The 17,330-nt window shown below is 43.8% G+C and overlaps 1 protein-coding gene across 1 annotated transcript in view; it reads left to right on the plus strand.

Moving 5' to 3' along the window:
- The window catches only part of SLC33A1 (solute carrier family 33 member 1), a 179,141-nt gene extending 162,191 nt beyond the window's left edge, over window positions 1-16,950 (plus strand). The window contains exons 6-7 of the mRNA XM_078667726.1: window positions 8,687-8,902; window positions 16,379-16,950. Coding sequence (XP_078523852.1) covers window positions 8,687-8,902; window positions 16,379-16,546 — 384 coding nt within the window. The 3' untranslated portion in view covers window positions 16,547-16,950. The remainder of the gene's footprint in view (window positions 1-8,686; window positions 8,903-16,378) is intronic.
- The last annotated feature ends 380 nt before the right edge of the window (window positions 16,951-17,330 follow it).

A 17,330-nucleotide genomic window follows, 5' to 3' on the forward strand; every position in this document is an offset into this window, starting at 1 on the left:
TCAGTTTTTTATATATGAGAGATATGGTGCTGTCAGGAGTATGGCCATCAAGCACCCTATCCTCAAGGGGGAGGATTCCGGAATGACAGTTCCGGTCGGGAAGACGGAGTGGAGCGCATGTCGGATCTGTATATAGCGAAAATGCTCCCTATTACTAAGAGCATATTCCGACTGCAGCTCCTCAAAGGTCTTGATCCTATCTTTGACCCACAGATCCCCGATCGTGCTGATACCGATAAGGTCCCACTTCTCGAAGCCCTTCGTCGTCCATAGGCTACCCAGTTTCTCCGCCGCATAAAGCGGGGTTGCCCTGGTCAATCTGTCAGACCATCACATGGCTGCGTTTGCACTTCTCCACACCCGCTCGGCCACTTCGGTGGGCCCTGACAGCACTTTGCAATTCGATTTAGAATATAGTGCCCGGTTATAATTCCCTCCTGGCAACTGCCATTTGTCCATTTCAAACGCGGGGTTAGGCGTTGGGCCATACATGGCATGGTTAATTGCACTCAATTGAGATGCCCAATAGTAGCGCCTGATGTCCGGCAATGCAATGCCCCCGTCGTACCAAGGCAGTGTCAATTTTGCTAGAGCGATACGAGAACGCCCGCCCCAAACTAATTGCCTCTGCAGACCCTCTACCTCGCGGAAGTAGCGTGCTGGTACGAGATCAAGTGTATTCTGAAGGGCGTATAAGAACCGGGGCAGGGACATCATCTTAAAAAGGGCTGCCCTTCCGAGCGGGGACAACGGCAGGCCACTCCAGGCCGCTACATCAGATTTAAGCCGGAGAAGGGGGGGGAGCAGGTTGCGCTCATAACGTACCGCGGGGTCTAATGATATAAAGATCCCTAAATATTTTAATCCAATCTGCGTTATCTGTATCTGGCATTTGCGCGGGGGCACATCACCAGTGAGTGCATAGACGCAGGATTTAGCCCAATTAATCACCAGGCCGGAGTTTTTGCCAAATGAACTGAGGACATCAAACCGTACTCCCAGCGATTTCCGTGGGGAGGTGAGATCATCCGCGTATAACGATAGGCGGTCCTCAAAGTCAGGGGTCCACCCGATTCCCTTAAGTGACGGTTCCCACCGCAGCCAGGCAGCTAGGGGTTCTAGGGCGAGCGCGAACAGCAAAGGAGATAACGGGTATCCCTGTCGTGTACCCCTCCCGAGCACAAAGGACTTCGAGACCCTACCATTAACCACAACCTGGGCAAGCGGCTCCTCATACAGGAGTCTAACCCAACCGATAAACCCGGGGCCGAACCCAAACTTCGCGAGGGCGGCCCACAAATACGGCCATTCCACGGTGTCAAAGGCCATCGTGGTATCCAAGGACACCAAGATGGCCGGCTCACGTAAGGACCCCGCCCTCGCCAGGACGCCATGAAGACGACGCAAGTTGAGCGCTGTATTGCGGTGCAAAATAAATCCGGACTGATCCGGGTGTATCAAGTCGCCAATCACCTTTATGAGGCGATTAGCCAACAGTTTTGCCAAGATTTTGGGTTCGGCATTTAAAAGTGATATCGGTCTATATGAGGCACATAAATCCTGGGGTTTACCCTCTTTGTGAATCACAACAATGGACGCGAGTCGCTGGTCTCGTGGGAGTGACCCAGTCTCACGCGACTCCAGGAACATCTCGCGGAGATAAGGCGCCATTTTATCCGGACGTAACTTGTACAGCTCGATGGGGATACCATTCGGGCCCATGGCCTTACCTAAGCGGATGGAGCGGATAGCGAGCGCCACTTCATCATTGGGGAATTCCGACTCCATGAGCTCTTTGTCCGAATCAGACAGACAGGGCAAGGCAATATCCCTAAGCAACAGATGCGAGTCTTCCTCCGGTCTGTCTGAGACTGGTGCATACACCTTCTGGAAATAACACGCAAAACTCTCCACTATGTCCACTGGGTCAACCACTCGCACTCAATCAGCACGTTCTACCACAGGCACAACACGACTCGCCCTTTCTTTCTTATCCAACCAGGCGATCAACTTTCCCGCTTTATCCCCCACATCATACAATCGTCCCCGCTGCTCCCGGCTCATAGCCTTGGCAGCGTCTGTCACCAGAGCTCGATAATCCGACTGTTTAAGGTGCAGCGCATGCCGCTTTTCTTGTGTCGCACCAGACTCCAACTCTCTCTCCAAGCTACTGAGTTCAGCCTCCAGTCTTTCTACCTCCTCAGTCTTCCTTTTCTTAGCATCGGCAATCAGAGAGAGGGCTTGACCACGGATCACAGTCTTGAAAGCCTCCCACAAGGAAACGGAAGAGGACACCGACCCCACATTCTCAGCAAAGTACTGATCGATGGATTTGACCATACCCACCCTGGTTTTGGGATTACGAAAGTGCCAGGGATTAATCAGGGCCACTCTACCCTCCGCCCCAAACTGAGCATCAATGGAGAGCCACACTGGGGAGTGATCGGATATGCCCCGGGCCAAGTGTCTAACCTCCCTAACCAAGACGGCCTGCGCCGCCGGCACAAGCATGTAATCAAGTCTGGAGAGGCTCCCGTGCGCTCCAGAATGAAAGGTGTACTGTGCCTGTCCAGGGTGCATCAACCTCCAGCAATCTACTAGACCCAGCGTCTCCAAGAAGTTACTCAACTAAGACTGCGACCTCGCGAGGTCTCTAGGGGGGCTACGATCCTCTTTGCCACAGACCACCGTGTTAAAATCTCCGCACACAATTAAAATACCCTCTGGGAGTCCCAGTATTATCTCCCCCAGGTCCGCAAATGTCGTAGTTTGTAAGCCAGGCGGGACATAGACAGAAAGTATGGAGATCGTCTTCCCCTCCCATCTGCCGGTAACGACAGCATATCTACCTCTATCATCTAGAGTGGTCACATCTATTGCAAGGGGGAGGGAGCTTCTGACTAGAATCCCCGCCCCTCTCGACCCAGTGGTGAATCCGGAGTGGGCGACCAGACGATACCCTCGGCGATTCATTGCACGACATGTGTTCCCAATCAAATGCGTTTCTTGTAACAACACCACATCAGGGGAGAAACGTTTCAGGAATTGCGACACTATACCCTGTTTGATGCCATCCCTCAGGCCATTGACGTTCCAACTGAGGACCCTCAGCCCCCTACCCCCCCATCCCAACAGTAAGGATCGACTCCCCCTTCCAGCGAAGCAGACATCAGAATCAAAATAAATCGTAAAACATTGCCTCTAAACCCAACAAAACCTCAGAATTCCCCAGCCCACCCCCAAGAAAACTCCTAGAACATATCCCCCCACCCTGCACCCCTGCGCTAGTCCAAAGAACCACCCCAACTTGCAGTGTGCCTGTCGCCCTCACAAGAAACTAGTCTACAAAAAGAAAGAAACCCCAGGAGGAGGAAGAGTTCCGTACCCCCCCGCCACCTCCGGGCTCAGCAAACAAGTGTATTCACATAGAAAGTCATCAAACCACTGCTGCGAAGTCCATTCACTTGGCGGGCCTGTAGTCACCTCTCACTCCTGTTCCTGCAGGCCACCTTCTGCGCCCTCCGAGAGATCCGGGCGATCTCGACGCGCCGGTAAAGTGTCTAGCCAGTCACTGACGACCTCAGGCCGATCAAAGAAAAGTATTTGCTCGTTGTGTTCAACTCGAAGCCGGGCAGGAAAGAGCATAGAGTACTTTACTCCCATAAACCGCATCCTCCGCTTGACCCCCATAAATTCCATTCTCTGCTTCTGAACTGCTTGGGTAAAGTCTGGGTAAAAGCTGATGGTTGCATTCTCAAATTTCGTGGGACCTCCAGTTCGCGATGCCTGGAGAATAGCGTCCCTGTCCCTGAAGTTGAAAATTCTAGCTATTATGGGTCGCGGCGGAGCGCCTTGCTTATGAGCTCCACCCGGAACACAGTGGGCGCGCTCAACTGCAAAAAAGTTACTGAGGCCTTTGGGAGCCAGATGGTTCAGTATCAGGTCCTCCACGAGGAGATCTGTAGTCATTTCAGAGGACTTCTCCGGAACCCCAATAATGCGGACATTGTTGCGCCTTGCACGACTCTCGGAGTCTTCCAGCCGGCGGGCGAACAAGTCGTTAGTGGAGCGTAGGTTTCGGACCTCAGTTTGAAGATCAGACACGTCGGTTGTAAGACTGGCGGTCATGATGTCTAAAGACTTGACCCGTTCATTGGTCTTCGCCAGATCTGTCCTGATCAAGTTAATGTCGATCGCCACCGTGTCTAACTTCAAGGCCAGTGTCTCATACTGCTGGCCCACGGAAGTCTTAATCTCCACAATGGCGCCCATGACGTCTCGCAAGGTCAGCTCCGCCGTCGATGCAGAACCATCTCTGGTCTCGGCCGGTGTGTTGCCCGCACCACTGGGGGAACCTTTGGGACGGGTGTAGCGATCCATGATGTTCGATTGAGTGGCACCCCCTCGGTGCGTGATCTTGGTCGTCCGCTTATCGCTTTCAGGCTTGCCCGCCATAGTGTGCGACGTGCCCCTGAGGGCCCTTTGAGACCTGGTATGAATGGCTCCTCTTCAGGTCAATCTCCGAAAAGTCTAAAGCACGAAGAGTGGCGGGACAGCGCACAAACCAAATGCAGACCTCGGGAGATTGAAGTAAGATGGAAACTGGGTTCAGCCCAGAGAGTCCGAAACCGAAAGTACCTCGGGGGCACAAGACAACCTCCACTGGCCATTGTTGTTCAATTACCACTCGGGTACTTCGGGGACCTGAGTCCCTGGCTGCTCCCCGTTGTAGGCCGTCAACTTGCAAACGGAGTAAGTCCGGTTCCCGGCATCCAAATCAAATTCGGAAAAGAGCATTCAGGTCAGCAGGGTTAAATCTTCAATAACCCGTCATCTGTGGCAGGATTAGTGGCAGGATATATGCGGGAGGCGGCGAGGGTCTCGGGAGCCCTGTGCTCACGCGACCATCTTGGATGCGCGCTAAGCTCCTCCTCCCCTTTCTCCTACATTTAATTCATGCAATTCCTTACTTGTGTATTGCTGATTAGTTGGAGTAAAACCTCAAGGGGGACGGGCGCAGACGGGCTTGCCTTCGGCGTGCCAGCTGCTATGTGAAAGGAAGGAAACAGGGCTACTGTATATTCCACTAGGAGCTTGAGCATTAAAACAAACAAACGCGGAAGGGGAAATTTGTTTGAATTAGTACATTTATTATTCAAACCTACTTTTACTGTCAGATAACACCCATACAGAGATACTTCACAAAATAATAGAATGAGCAGGCCTGACAAGCATCAAAAGTTCAAATGTTTGCTCTGTACCCCTGGAGGCCAATCAACAAGCTAATCTACAGTGATCTCGTTCTAATATTCAGACAGCAATGTGATGTTGATGTTTCAGGCCTGAGTAGAGGCAACTTTAAAAAAAAGTTTTTTAGTCAACCCACATGATGCAGGGTGGATCTGACTGCAGAATCTGGACCTCTGGAAGCTTTTGTTCAGATCCATCGTCTGCTGCCTACGGAATGTGTCTAGGCAGTGGATGATTACACAAACTGAGGTGGTGTGCTGGCCTGGACTTCATCCTTCGACATCTCTACTAAGGCTCGGCTGTGCCCCAGGCAACGCTCAGGACATATAGGGCGGTCAGTATGAGCAGCACTCCCACCTGCCTCAGAGCAGAGATCTTTTGTCCATGGAGAGTGAGGGTGCGGAGTTCTTCCTACAATGTTATGTTATGTTATGTTAATTATTATTTATTAAGCGCACGTACGCCCGTAGGCTTCTTGGCGCTATCGAATTTTGTAAAATCACAGCATAACATCGAGGAGCATTCGTGCCAGGGTGCATTTGATGCCTATTTAAGAGTAGGCCTGTCTGAAGAGCCAAGTTTTAAAAGTTTGTCTAAAAATAAGAAGGGTATCACACTGTCTTAAAGATAGTGGAAGGGCATTCCAAAGGGAGGCGGCGAGGTAGTGAAAGGTGCTGCCTCCCTGACGTTTTTTCTTAAAAGGAGGGACCCTTAATAGTTCTAGGTGGGCTGAGCGGAGATTCCGTGAAGGGGTATATTTACATACCAAGTTCTTTATAGATTTAGGGCCCTTGCCCTGTAGAGCTTTAAAAATAATGCAGCCGACTTTAAATGCAACTCTCTGAGCTACCGGTAGCCAATGCAGGTTTTCCATTTCTGGCCTAATGGATTGCCATTTAGGTTGTTTACTTATAAGCCTAGCTGCCTGGGTCTGGACGTACTGCAGTCTCCTAAGCTGGCCTACTGGAAGTCCTAGGTACAGACTATTGGAGAAATCAATCCGAGATAACACCAAAGCGAGGATTACCTGGATCAGAGCTGGGTGGGTTAGAAAGTGGGCGATTTTTTTTATTTTCCCCAGTTGGAAAAAGCTAGATGACACTACCATCCCTATATGATTTTTTAATGATAGATCCTCACTAACAGTCACTCCTAAGCTCTTCACAGTCTGGGATTTAATGGGAGGAGTTCCCATATCGGGTGGCCAGAAATGGGGTCCCCAGCTTAATTCACTTTTCCCGGGCAAGATAATTTCTGTCTTGCCCGGGTTAAGCTTCAGGTGGTTCAAATTCATCCATCTCCGGATATGGGACATCGTTTTTTGAAATTCAGCCACTGCATCAGAGGAGTCCAGAGAAAAAATGAGTTGCATGTCGTCCGCATAGTTAAAAATTGTAACCTTGTGGCTTTTCAAAGAATACAATAAAGGACGTAAGTATAAGTTAAAAAGTAACGGGGACAGAGACGATCCTTGCGGTACTCCACAGGTAGAGACAATTTTTGGGGCTGTGAACATCCCCAGTCTAACGGACTGAGAGCGTTCAGAGATAAAAGATTTTAACCAACTCAGGGCCGGGCCCCTGAGGCCGGCCTGCTCGACACGGTTGACAAGAATGGAATAGTCAACCGTGTCGAACGCGGCCGACAAATCCAGGAGCACCAGAGCCTGATGAACGTCCCTGTCTGCGTTAGACCTCAAAGTGTTCTGAACCGCCAGTATCACCGTCTCAGTCGAGTGGCCTGGGCGAAAACCGGCCTGATTCGGTTCCAAATATCCAGTAGATTCAATAAAATTTGAGAGGCAGTTAGACACATGAGCTTCCAAAAATTTTGATAGGTAGGGTAAAAGGGAGATCAGCCTATAATTCGTGAGGTCATATGGGTCAATGCCAGATTTCTTGGTTAAAGGGATCAACAAAGCATGCTTGAATCCACTCGGTACCTTACCTTGTGCTAATGAGTTATTCAATAAAGGAAGGATACTTTGAGGGGAAGCAAGTCCTATTTCTTTAAAAATATGAGGCGGGCAAATGTCATCGGGGGATCCAGACTTGACACGAGTAAGGAGATCAGAAAAGGTTTTAAACTCTATAGGGGGAAAAATGTCTAATGTGTCAGGGTTGTAAAATATATCATCTATTGGAGTTGGAGTAGGAAGGCTAGTTATATCCTGTTTTATGGTGATAATTTTATCCCTGTGAATGTAATTTTCACATAGCCTAGTTGAATCCAGTGTGCAGTTGGCATCTGCAAGCTTACTTTAGCAGCAGTACAATTAATTAGTCTAATTAACATGTTTAATCTAATCCTGAGCCCACAATTGCTTTGGGGTTGAATCCTGACTCCAGGCAGACTCGTACATAAATCTTTTGTGCAGATGGCCTCATGTGACGTTAAGTTCACAATTGTACAGATGGAGGAGTGCCATGTAGAGTAAATAATCTCCTCAATTCAAAGCCTTCTTTCTTGTAGGATATAGTATGTCAGTTGAGTGAGCCTCAAGCCTTTTGAGGCTCATAACCATTCATTTGCAACCAAATGGCATAGGTTATTCGTATAAACTTAGCCAAATAAGTTCTAAAGATTTTGTCAGAAAGCCTTTGTATGGGGAAGGGGGTCATGTTGCCAACTTTCTTTCTACATCCATATACCGCCTCATTTGAGGAGACACCACACAACTTGCACCTCACACTCCTCAGGAATGCGTTGTGGTTACATTGAGGCTCAATCATTTCATCTTGGGAGGCACAAAGACCTGAATGCAATTTATGGGAGCTGTGGAAGCACATGCTTTCTAGGAACCACTATCTCCGGGTACCCCATCCTTAAAATCTTTAATACTGTAGCAATGCCATTGTTTGAAAAGGAAAAGTTATTGCATACAACAGTTGTTCTTCATCAATGATCAGTCCTACAGTCAAAAGGGCCCCTTCCGAAAGGATTCTCCTTCTGTTCCTAAAAAGGAGATTGAAATGGCTTCTAACGAGCAGACGTTTGCAATGGTATGAGCGTATGCATGCCGGTTTCTGAAATTGTGATATATATAGTACAAACTCATCCACAATGCAACATGAAACTGTATAATGAAGGGTAACAATTTAATGTAATTCAGACTCATAGAGAATGGGGTACTGAATTAAAAGGCTGAAAAAAGAGATTGTTAACAGGGTACCCGAGAACAAAATGGAGGAACCTAATGAATCGATAACCGTAGTCACTGGTAAGTAACTTTTTAAAGCTAGAACATGATTGTTGCTTAATATTCCTTCTTCAATGTTTGAACATATCAAAGTGTATAATATTTTTTAATTACCTCCATTGATGCAAATACATCTACTCTGGCACCTGTTTTTTGCACTGTGTAAGTACATAAAATGCATTGTTAAGAATTCTAAAGGAGACCTTTTTTCATTGCTTTAAATATTTTTATCCACAGATTTCTGTGTACAGCATGTATGTTGCTATTATGGCTTTCAACGCAAAAGTTAGTGACCCACTTATTGGAGGAACATACATGACCCTTTTAAATACAGTCTCAAATCTAGGTGGCAATTGGCCTGCCACAGTAGCATTATGGCTTGTGGACCCGCTGACTGTGAAAGAATGTGTAGGTGCTGAAAATCAGGACTGTGGAACACCCAACGCTGTAGAGGTAAGATTTGATCTTAAATTGTTTGGTGACTGAGTACTTATGACTTCTCACAGAAAAAAAACTTAACATGCAGTTTTTTTATTTGCTGTGTGGGTTTCGTGGTAACTTTTGAGTTGGTGGATCTTAACTCCACTTTATTAATGTCTGAATTTTTCTAACTTTGCAGATGGTATTTAGTTTCACATTTCTGTGATCATCGGGATTCAATGCATTCAACCCCTAGCCGTGTTGATCGTTGTGAAGCTTTTATTTAAATTCTTCTACATATTGATGTGTTGTAGAAAAGTCATTTATGATAATTATTGCTGTTAGTAGAACTTATAGTAATGTCTAGGACAAACTCTTTATTTTTATTTTTTCAAGCCTAGCTATTAAGAGCTATAGTAGTGTCAAGTCACATGTTTGTATCATTCACAAAGACCCTGATACTTTCATGTCGCTATGTTGCTAACTAGAGATGTATAACACTGAACTCCACCTTTCACTGCAAAAAGATAGCTCTAAGAAAAATCTGATTGACAAGGAAGTTTGGGAGAACTTGCCAAAATGGATATTTATGAAACACAAATGCTAGTGCAGAAATAGCCAGAGGAAGAGTTGGATATTTGGCAATGTACCTGGAGAGTAGCCTCTAAAAAGTCTAGGGAGAAGCTGGAAGAAAGATGACTAGTGGAAAGGTGAAAAATCTACCAGTGCCATGAATCGTCAAAAAGAGGGTAATGGTCCACAGCTAAAAAAAAAAAAACTAGAAGTATAGTGACACATGGTTTTACGGCCTATGGTGGTTATGTTCCAGAAATCTTCAGTGACTCTAAGTGAATGGTTGATTCTTGAAGCATACAGTTTTGGAGTAGGCTGCTCCATTGTCATTGTTCAGTAGAAAACCATCATGGTCTGGGTCAATGGAGCACTAGTCTCTGCCCCAGCTGCATGCCCAACTGAGGTGCAGCATGGTACTGAGAAATTCATCCGGACAGATTGAACACAGCCCTGCCACACATGCCTGCTGCCCTTGGGGCAGAGAAGTCGCATGTACACTGCTAATCTGCAGCAACCAGAGACTAAAGGAGGGGCCACACAAAGCCAAAGGGGAAGGCAGAGGTGTTGCAACAAGGTGGTGTGCTTTGCTATAAATCTTAACCTCATTGTAATACTGCTAGTGGTAATGATAATCTCCATCAAAGGAACTCAATAAAACATTAAACATCTCAATTGTTAACTCCTATCCTTTCCCCTCCCCTGAATGAAAGATCTAGAAGCACGCATTTATGGAGAAATATCTCTGTAAAATATAAGTTATTGACACATTTAAACATTTATATCTTTGCGTTCTTTAAATAGAATTAAAGCAAGGATTTGTCCACTAAAAAGGAAAATGTAGGAAATATAGTTACTTAGGCAGTAAATACATTAAAAGGCAACTTGGCTGCCCTATCACTTTAAGAAAGGAGGCTGCTTAATTGTCTTGGAAAGCAGTACAGTGACAGTAGGCCTTATTTTTTTTTTCCAGTGTCATTGCTGAAGATTATAAACACACAATAATGGTTCTGTCGGGAGAACCAGTTCAATTGACAAGGTACTTAATACTTCAAATATACTAATATGTCCCTGGGGGGGTACATATGTTGTAAGACAAGTAAATGAACACTGACCCAAATGATGACAAAGTTAATCTTTAGTATTCAGCTTTCTCATAAGTTATGACTAAACAAAGCATAAGAAATGCTGTCCAATATACAAAAAAGACATTTTCAATGAGTACAACAAGTAGTGTGTATCGTTATTGGTGATAGACAATTACAAGTTACACAACATTTATACATAGAAATGAAGTTTTTCACGTTTATCAACTGTAATCACAATAGTCTTTCGGCAATGAATGATTTCTTTTGTTCCTATCAGACTATGTGCAGTTAAATATATAGCAGAGTACGTCGACCCTTACGTTGATGCGCTGACTATGTGCATCTGGGGCGGGTCTTCATCAGGACTGGGAATGGGTTGGACAGCCTTAATGTTAGGCGTATGTATCCTCTGTTCTTTATCCTTTGTTGGTGCTTGTCAGCCGACAAGTCCATGGGAACCTCCTTTAATGATTCTTTAGGTCGATTCTTCTATATCAGCCAGTAGGGAAATCTACGGATCTGGGACGTCTTGACATTCACTCAAGTGTTTCTGAAAGAACGACTGTCTCCTTCGAGTCTTCGCTGTGAACTCCCGACAGAACCATTATTGTTTGTTTAATTACCCGCCCAGGTTCTGAGGGTTTTAGGGTCACCCCATTACACTTAATGCAAGATTATAAACACAGCCTTTTTAATCTATTTTTTAGATCTCGTCTACCTCAAGCTGTCTGGTTGTGAAAGACCTATTAGGAACTTACCAAGAATTTATGAGTGGGGTTAGAGGTCACCCGTTGCCTGTCATTGGTTTGCTTTATTGTCACTTTAATTTGCTTGCTGCTTATTTAATGGTTTGCCTGCTTTTCTTTTGTTTGTCCCTCCTTTGGAGCATATCCTATTTACCATCCTTTTGTTTGTCTGACTTGTTCCCTTTGACTGGTTACATGTAGGGAACTACTTTTGTTCTTGCATGTGTTGCTATAGATGCACAATCTCTGCATACTCCTGTCATCTGGTGTTGGGCTCAGAAGTTTGCAAGTCATTTTTCTTCAAAGAAGTCTTTTGAGCCACAGATCTATAGTGACTCCTCCCCTAGCTGGCAATGCACATGGGCACTGACTCCATGTGAGATTGTTTTTGCGCCAACTAGTTTGGATATGTACCGAAGGGCCTTCATGTTCCGCAACTTATCTCCCCAACTGGTCGTTTCCTCTCTGGCTTTAATGAAAAAAAATCGACTGGGTAGAACATCTTTGACTTTGCTTTATTCTCCAGACAGCACTCCAAAGACTGACCTCCCATTAACACCTAACTGCCAATGCGTCAGGCTCTTCCTGGGGCTCCACACCCTTCACTTTGAGGACTTTATCGTAAAGCATACATTATTTATTTATTTATTTATTTATTTAACATGTTTTATATAGCGCTAGCTGGACCCGGGGGTATCAGAGCGCTTTACATGAGTATACATTGTAATATAGCAAAATTTACAATGAGGTAATATTCAGAAATTAATACAGACGATAGAAAGCAATTTAAATATTACACAATCTAATTAAACAAAACAAGTTTCCAAAGGGTTACAGCAAATCATGAGGGATTAGGCTAGAGAGCGAGGGAAAGGATGTAGAATAGGCAGGAAGGGTAAAGGAAGGGGAGAGGTAAGGGAGGGGGATAGTTAAGGCGATTTCAAACAGCTATACAGAGATAAAATGAATTGCATGTAACAGGTTTACAATGAGGTGGTATTCAAAACCCAACAAGATGGTAAAAACAACTCTAGTTTTATACCATCACATTACATGTGTTGCAAATGGTTACAGCAAGTCTTGAGAGATTAGCCTAGCGTGGGAGAGAAAGAATGGAGAAGGGGGGGGGGGGGGGGGAGTATAAGGGAATGGTTGGAGGCTGAGGAGGGGGGGGGATTCGGTAAATGCATAGTAATAGGAAGAACGTGCTTCCACTACTGCCACAATTGCCATTCAAAGTTCCAGTGGATTGACCACCACGAGATGTGCAATCCTTACCTCTCCTCTGACCACAACGACCCCACGTGCAAGTCCTGCCTCACCTTCTGTTCAAAGAACACTCTTAAGTATCCATGTGAGCGACAGTGGGCACTGCAGCAGATTCAGACGTAGGACCTGATGACACCACCACCATCTTTATTGAACACAATGTCCGGGAAGGCAAAGAAGCCGGTCCCTATGGAGCTCCTCCCCTTCAGTCCTCGCCAAGCCCATAGGCGTTTTTCTTCTTCGACTCTGAATCTCGTTAAGAAGAACATGAGGCCCTAAGCGTCTCCCAGCTACCTGGTTCCCAAATAAAGATTTTGATTGTTAGTATGGGAGGAGGCACCTATTAGGCCTGAAAAACTACTTTTAGACCCACAGCACCACCCCTTAGGGGGTTGGGGATCATTCTCTACCGTTAAGATTAAGCCCTCATGGCCACCACCACCTTCTGGCATGACCAAAAGCTTCAGAGCTGCCAGCACTCCCGCAACCTTGCCCTGACCTCTCTCAAACACAGCCTTTTTTTCCACTCCCGTTTCTTTGTTAGACCTATACCCATGCATACATACCCACCTCTATCGTGGGGACCCAAGCAAACCGAGAACCATCAGTGTATTCTTCCACTGTCTTGCTTCTCACTCCCAAATTAAAGAAATACAGCACTGCCACACAGAGGCGACACACACATGCAAAGCAAGGAAAGACCTGAAAATGGGTTTCACTCTCATAAAATGAGGCCCATCAAAAGACAGTTTGCAGAACAAAGCGTGGGGTTTTATTTGTGCAACACTCCAACAGAAAATCTTTCCCAGATGTCAAAAGAAACAATATGCAAATGTAAATATAGAGATTTATATATATTAGCAAGCAATAATAACACACAAGTTAAATGCAACTGTTCAATGCATGGGATAAATACAAGCAGATAATGATGATAATACTGGACACCCACTGCAAGAAATAAGCACTGTTAAATGCAAGTAATCAGACACAAGGAATAAACCCTGTCAAATGAAAACATGAAAAGATGTGTGTGTGTGTGTATGTATATATATATAATATATATATATATATATCACTGTATTTCATCAAAAACATCCAATCCAGCCGGACAGAAGAATATTCGTAGACCCAAAGTTCTTTGTGCAAATCGATTTATTTAGTTAACACCCTGCATCGCCGCCATGACACGTTTCAGCCCCACATGGGCCTTGATCACATGACGCGTTGCGCATGAGGACAAGCCTATTTAAAGTGCAAGTGCAATTTAAAATCAACGTCAGCTGCTCTGTACCACAATGAATAATGAAGACAGACTATTGCACTTTAAATTCATAATGAAACTGACTGAGTATGGTACACATTACTGCATGAATGCAAGTAAAGCTAAAGACGACCTGAGGATCTAGAACATATATACAAATAAATATATATAAATAAGTATATATAAAAACAAGTATATTTAAAAGAGAACACTAATTACATCAACTTTATGAATGCATTAATGATATCATACAGTACCATACGCCATCCTGATAAATGTGCGAATGGGTTAATAATAGTGTTCCTTTATAAAGATCATGTTTGAAAAAACAAAATATGTTTTAAAATGCAAACATGTTTAAATATTACAATTCAAGGTACATTAATAAAATCCATAATCTCATTGTGTTGTTATAACAGGTCGTACAAGCCCAGTCAAAATGTATAAGCAAAAAGCTCAAAGTGCAAAGTGCTGTCTTATACAATAGGTGAAAATAAATTCATCCTAAAGAAATAAAGCCCAAGTGGGCAGTACAGGCATTATTAGAACTATTCAAAAACAGCCGAACCAATACTATCTACGCCTAAACAGCCGGAAAGGAGAGAAGATAATATAAAAGAACAAACTACATTAATGTGATGACAAAAAATAGTGAACATCCCAAAATAAAATATAATGGTGATTGATATAATCCATATAGATATTAAAAAAGAAAACCACGCAATCCTTTAATCAAAAGAAAAGAGGAATCGTGTAAACATTGGAAACAACTCATATACATGAACGGTAATAAATCCAGTTGAATTCAATAGGAACCATAGCTAATTTGTGCAATGTACATCAGGGAAGACGGCGCCAAGTTAAATACAAGTATATAAATCCTCAGTGGTATTTAGCCCTGATGGAGCCTTAGTATTAAGTTCAAGAATGTATTTGGTCTCCAAAAGGCGAAGGGCTCCTTCCCTGTTACCACCCCTGCGCAGTATAGGCACGCAATCAATGGCAAAGTAACTCAGATGTATTGGATTGCTAGCGTGTGCGATTTCAAAGTGCCTCGCCACCGGGTAAGTTTGATCTTTGTTAGAAATTGCTCGTAAATGCTGAAGAATTCTTTTGTGCACTGGCAACTTCGTGCTGCCTATATATCTTAGTGCACATGAGCATTCCAGCACGTATACCACATAGTCAGTTTTGCAATTGATGCGCTTGGTAATGCATTTTTGTTTAGGTAAGAAGGGATGAGTGCCTGGTCCCTTGTAAGCAATTTGGTCTTGTTAATTGCTTTGTCAACAACATTTGTTGAGTAACCTAGTGCTATGAACCTTCTTCTGCTCAAATCCTGAGCTGATGAGCAATCATTATCATTGCTGCAAATGCGTTTGACCCGTAGCATCTCCCCATAAGGGATACTCTGGATAAGATGCTGCGGGTGATGACTAGACGCATGCAGCAACAAATTGCCTGAAGTGGGCTTTCTATGTAATCTTGTGGATATCACATTGTTCTCAATAAACACTTCTACATCAAGAAAAACCACACTCTCCTTGCTCATATTTGCAGTCAATTCAAGGTTCAAACAGTTGTTGTTCAGTTGGTCAACAAAACTTTTGAAGGAAACTTCAGATCCCTTCCAAATAAAAAAAAAGGTCATCAATATACCTTAGCCATAGGGGTATATGTTCTTCCACCGTGTCCTTAAGTTGCCCTCTGAGGACCTGCTCCTCCCACAGCCCCATATGGAAACGCGCATAGCTGGGGGAGAAGCAGGCCCCCATCGCAACGCCCCTAATCTGCTGGTAAATGCTGTTGTTGAAAGTGAAAAAAATGTGTTCAAGACAAAATGTAACCATACTAATTAGCATTTTGTTATGCATAGTCAAGTAAGCTGGTCTAAGGTCCAAATAATGTTGTACTGCCTTAATACCGTCAATATGGCCAATAGAGGTGTACAGTGAGGTAACATCCATAGTAATGAGGAAAAGGTCCTCATTCCATTGGATGTTTGCTCAAGTGATAAGAATATTCCTGTCACCAGTGTGCTTGACTGCATGGACTTTATGCTAAAGCTGTATGTGTTTTATAGATTGCCTGAAATCAGATTATTATATTTCATTGAGCACTATGCACTTGACTGAAATCTTAAACATTGATTTTCTGGAGCATTGGAATGGCCGAATCCATCATCATATACTTATTGTATGTGCTGAATAAATTTCTTATCGCCTACCATACAATATTACAGACATTGACTAACTTAATATTAACACCATAAAAGCCCGTTTTTTCTAAATCTATCTGAAACCCTTGAGCACCTTCTTTCGTATCTTATTCTTCATCTTGAGTCTTCAGATAGGAACGCAAAACGATTGTGCTGAAAAGTTTATTAAAACCTGTCTTCTCCATAGACAGTCCTCCTCCACCTTTTGTAAATTCAATTTGAATTGTTTCCTTACTGCAATACAAGAAAACTCTCCAAGAACATTTTAACTGTCCACTAAATTGTGCATGTTGGTTGATATGAAAACTAGAAGTCAAAGCTTAACTACTTTTTTTCATGTTGTTTACTTCCATACAGCTCTGTGGAAAACATGGAGGCTCTTGTGTAACAACTCTGGACGGTTATTATGTGGAGTCTGTTATTTGTGTTATTCTTGGATTTGCTTGGTGGCTGCTGCTTGGACCGAAATTTAAAAAGCTACAGGACGAAGGACAGTCTGCATGGAGGTGCAAAAGGACAACTTAAATTAAAATAAATGGAGAAGACACTGCAGTAAACTTTGTCATAAGCAGCCATACTCTTCCTACAGACCTGGAAACAAGGAACATGATAAAGACCAGTAAATGCAAAAGAAATAGTGGACTAAATGTAGTTCTCAGTTTAATCACAAACCTTTACCTCATCCAGCGAGATTTGGTGTGCAAAAATCACATTTGAAAAGTATATTTCAACATTTTAAATCTTAAGATTTTTAAGATGAAAACCTATTTTATATAAAAATGATTGTTTTGCTTTTTGCTTTATTGACTTCTATTTTGTTCACAAAGTTTCGTGGGCATTGGCAGTATATCCAAAACATTGGTTATTTTTTAAACACTGTCAACTGAATAAAGAAAGAGATCCAAAACCATGTTTGGAATAAGAAGGAATAAGAAGGCTGCGTGTGATTCTTACATAAAATGTAAAATTGTGTAATTCCTACTCAAGTTTTTCATTTCATATACCTTTTATTGTGGTTCTAAAGTTTACACAAATTTGTTGACCTAGTGCAATCAATATTCAATCATTCCTGCCAGCATATACATATTTGGATAGTCACTGGTATAGAACATATAATCCATTTTAAGAGCAGCAATTACACCCTTGCCACCCCAGTCTTGTGTAGAGCCAAGTTGAGGCCTATTCACTCTTACTGGAGTAACTTCTTGGTTTAATGGTGTGTGCCCGGTGAGTAAACCATTGTGAAAAGGTAGTCTTTTTCCATCCTGGGATGAAGGTAGAGACTAACTCTGTGATATAGTTTGGAAGG

This window comes from Lissotriton helveticus, chromosome 11, assembly GCF_964261635.1.
Source record: "Lissotriton helveticus chromosome 11, aLisHel1.1, whole genome shotgun sequence".
NCBI classification, from domain to species: domain Eukaryota; kingdom Metazoa; phylum Chordata; class Amphibia; order Caudata; family Salamandridae; genus Lissotriton; species Lissotriton helveticus.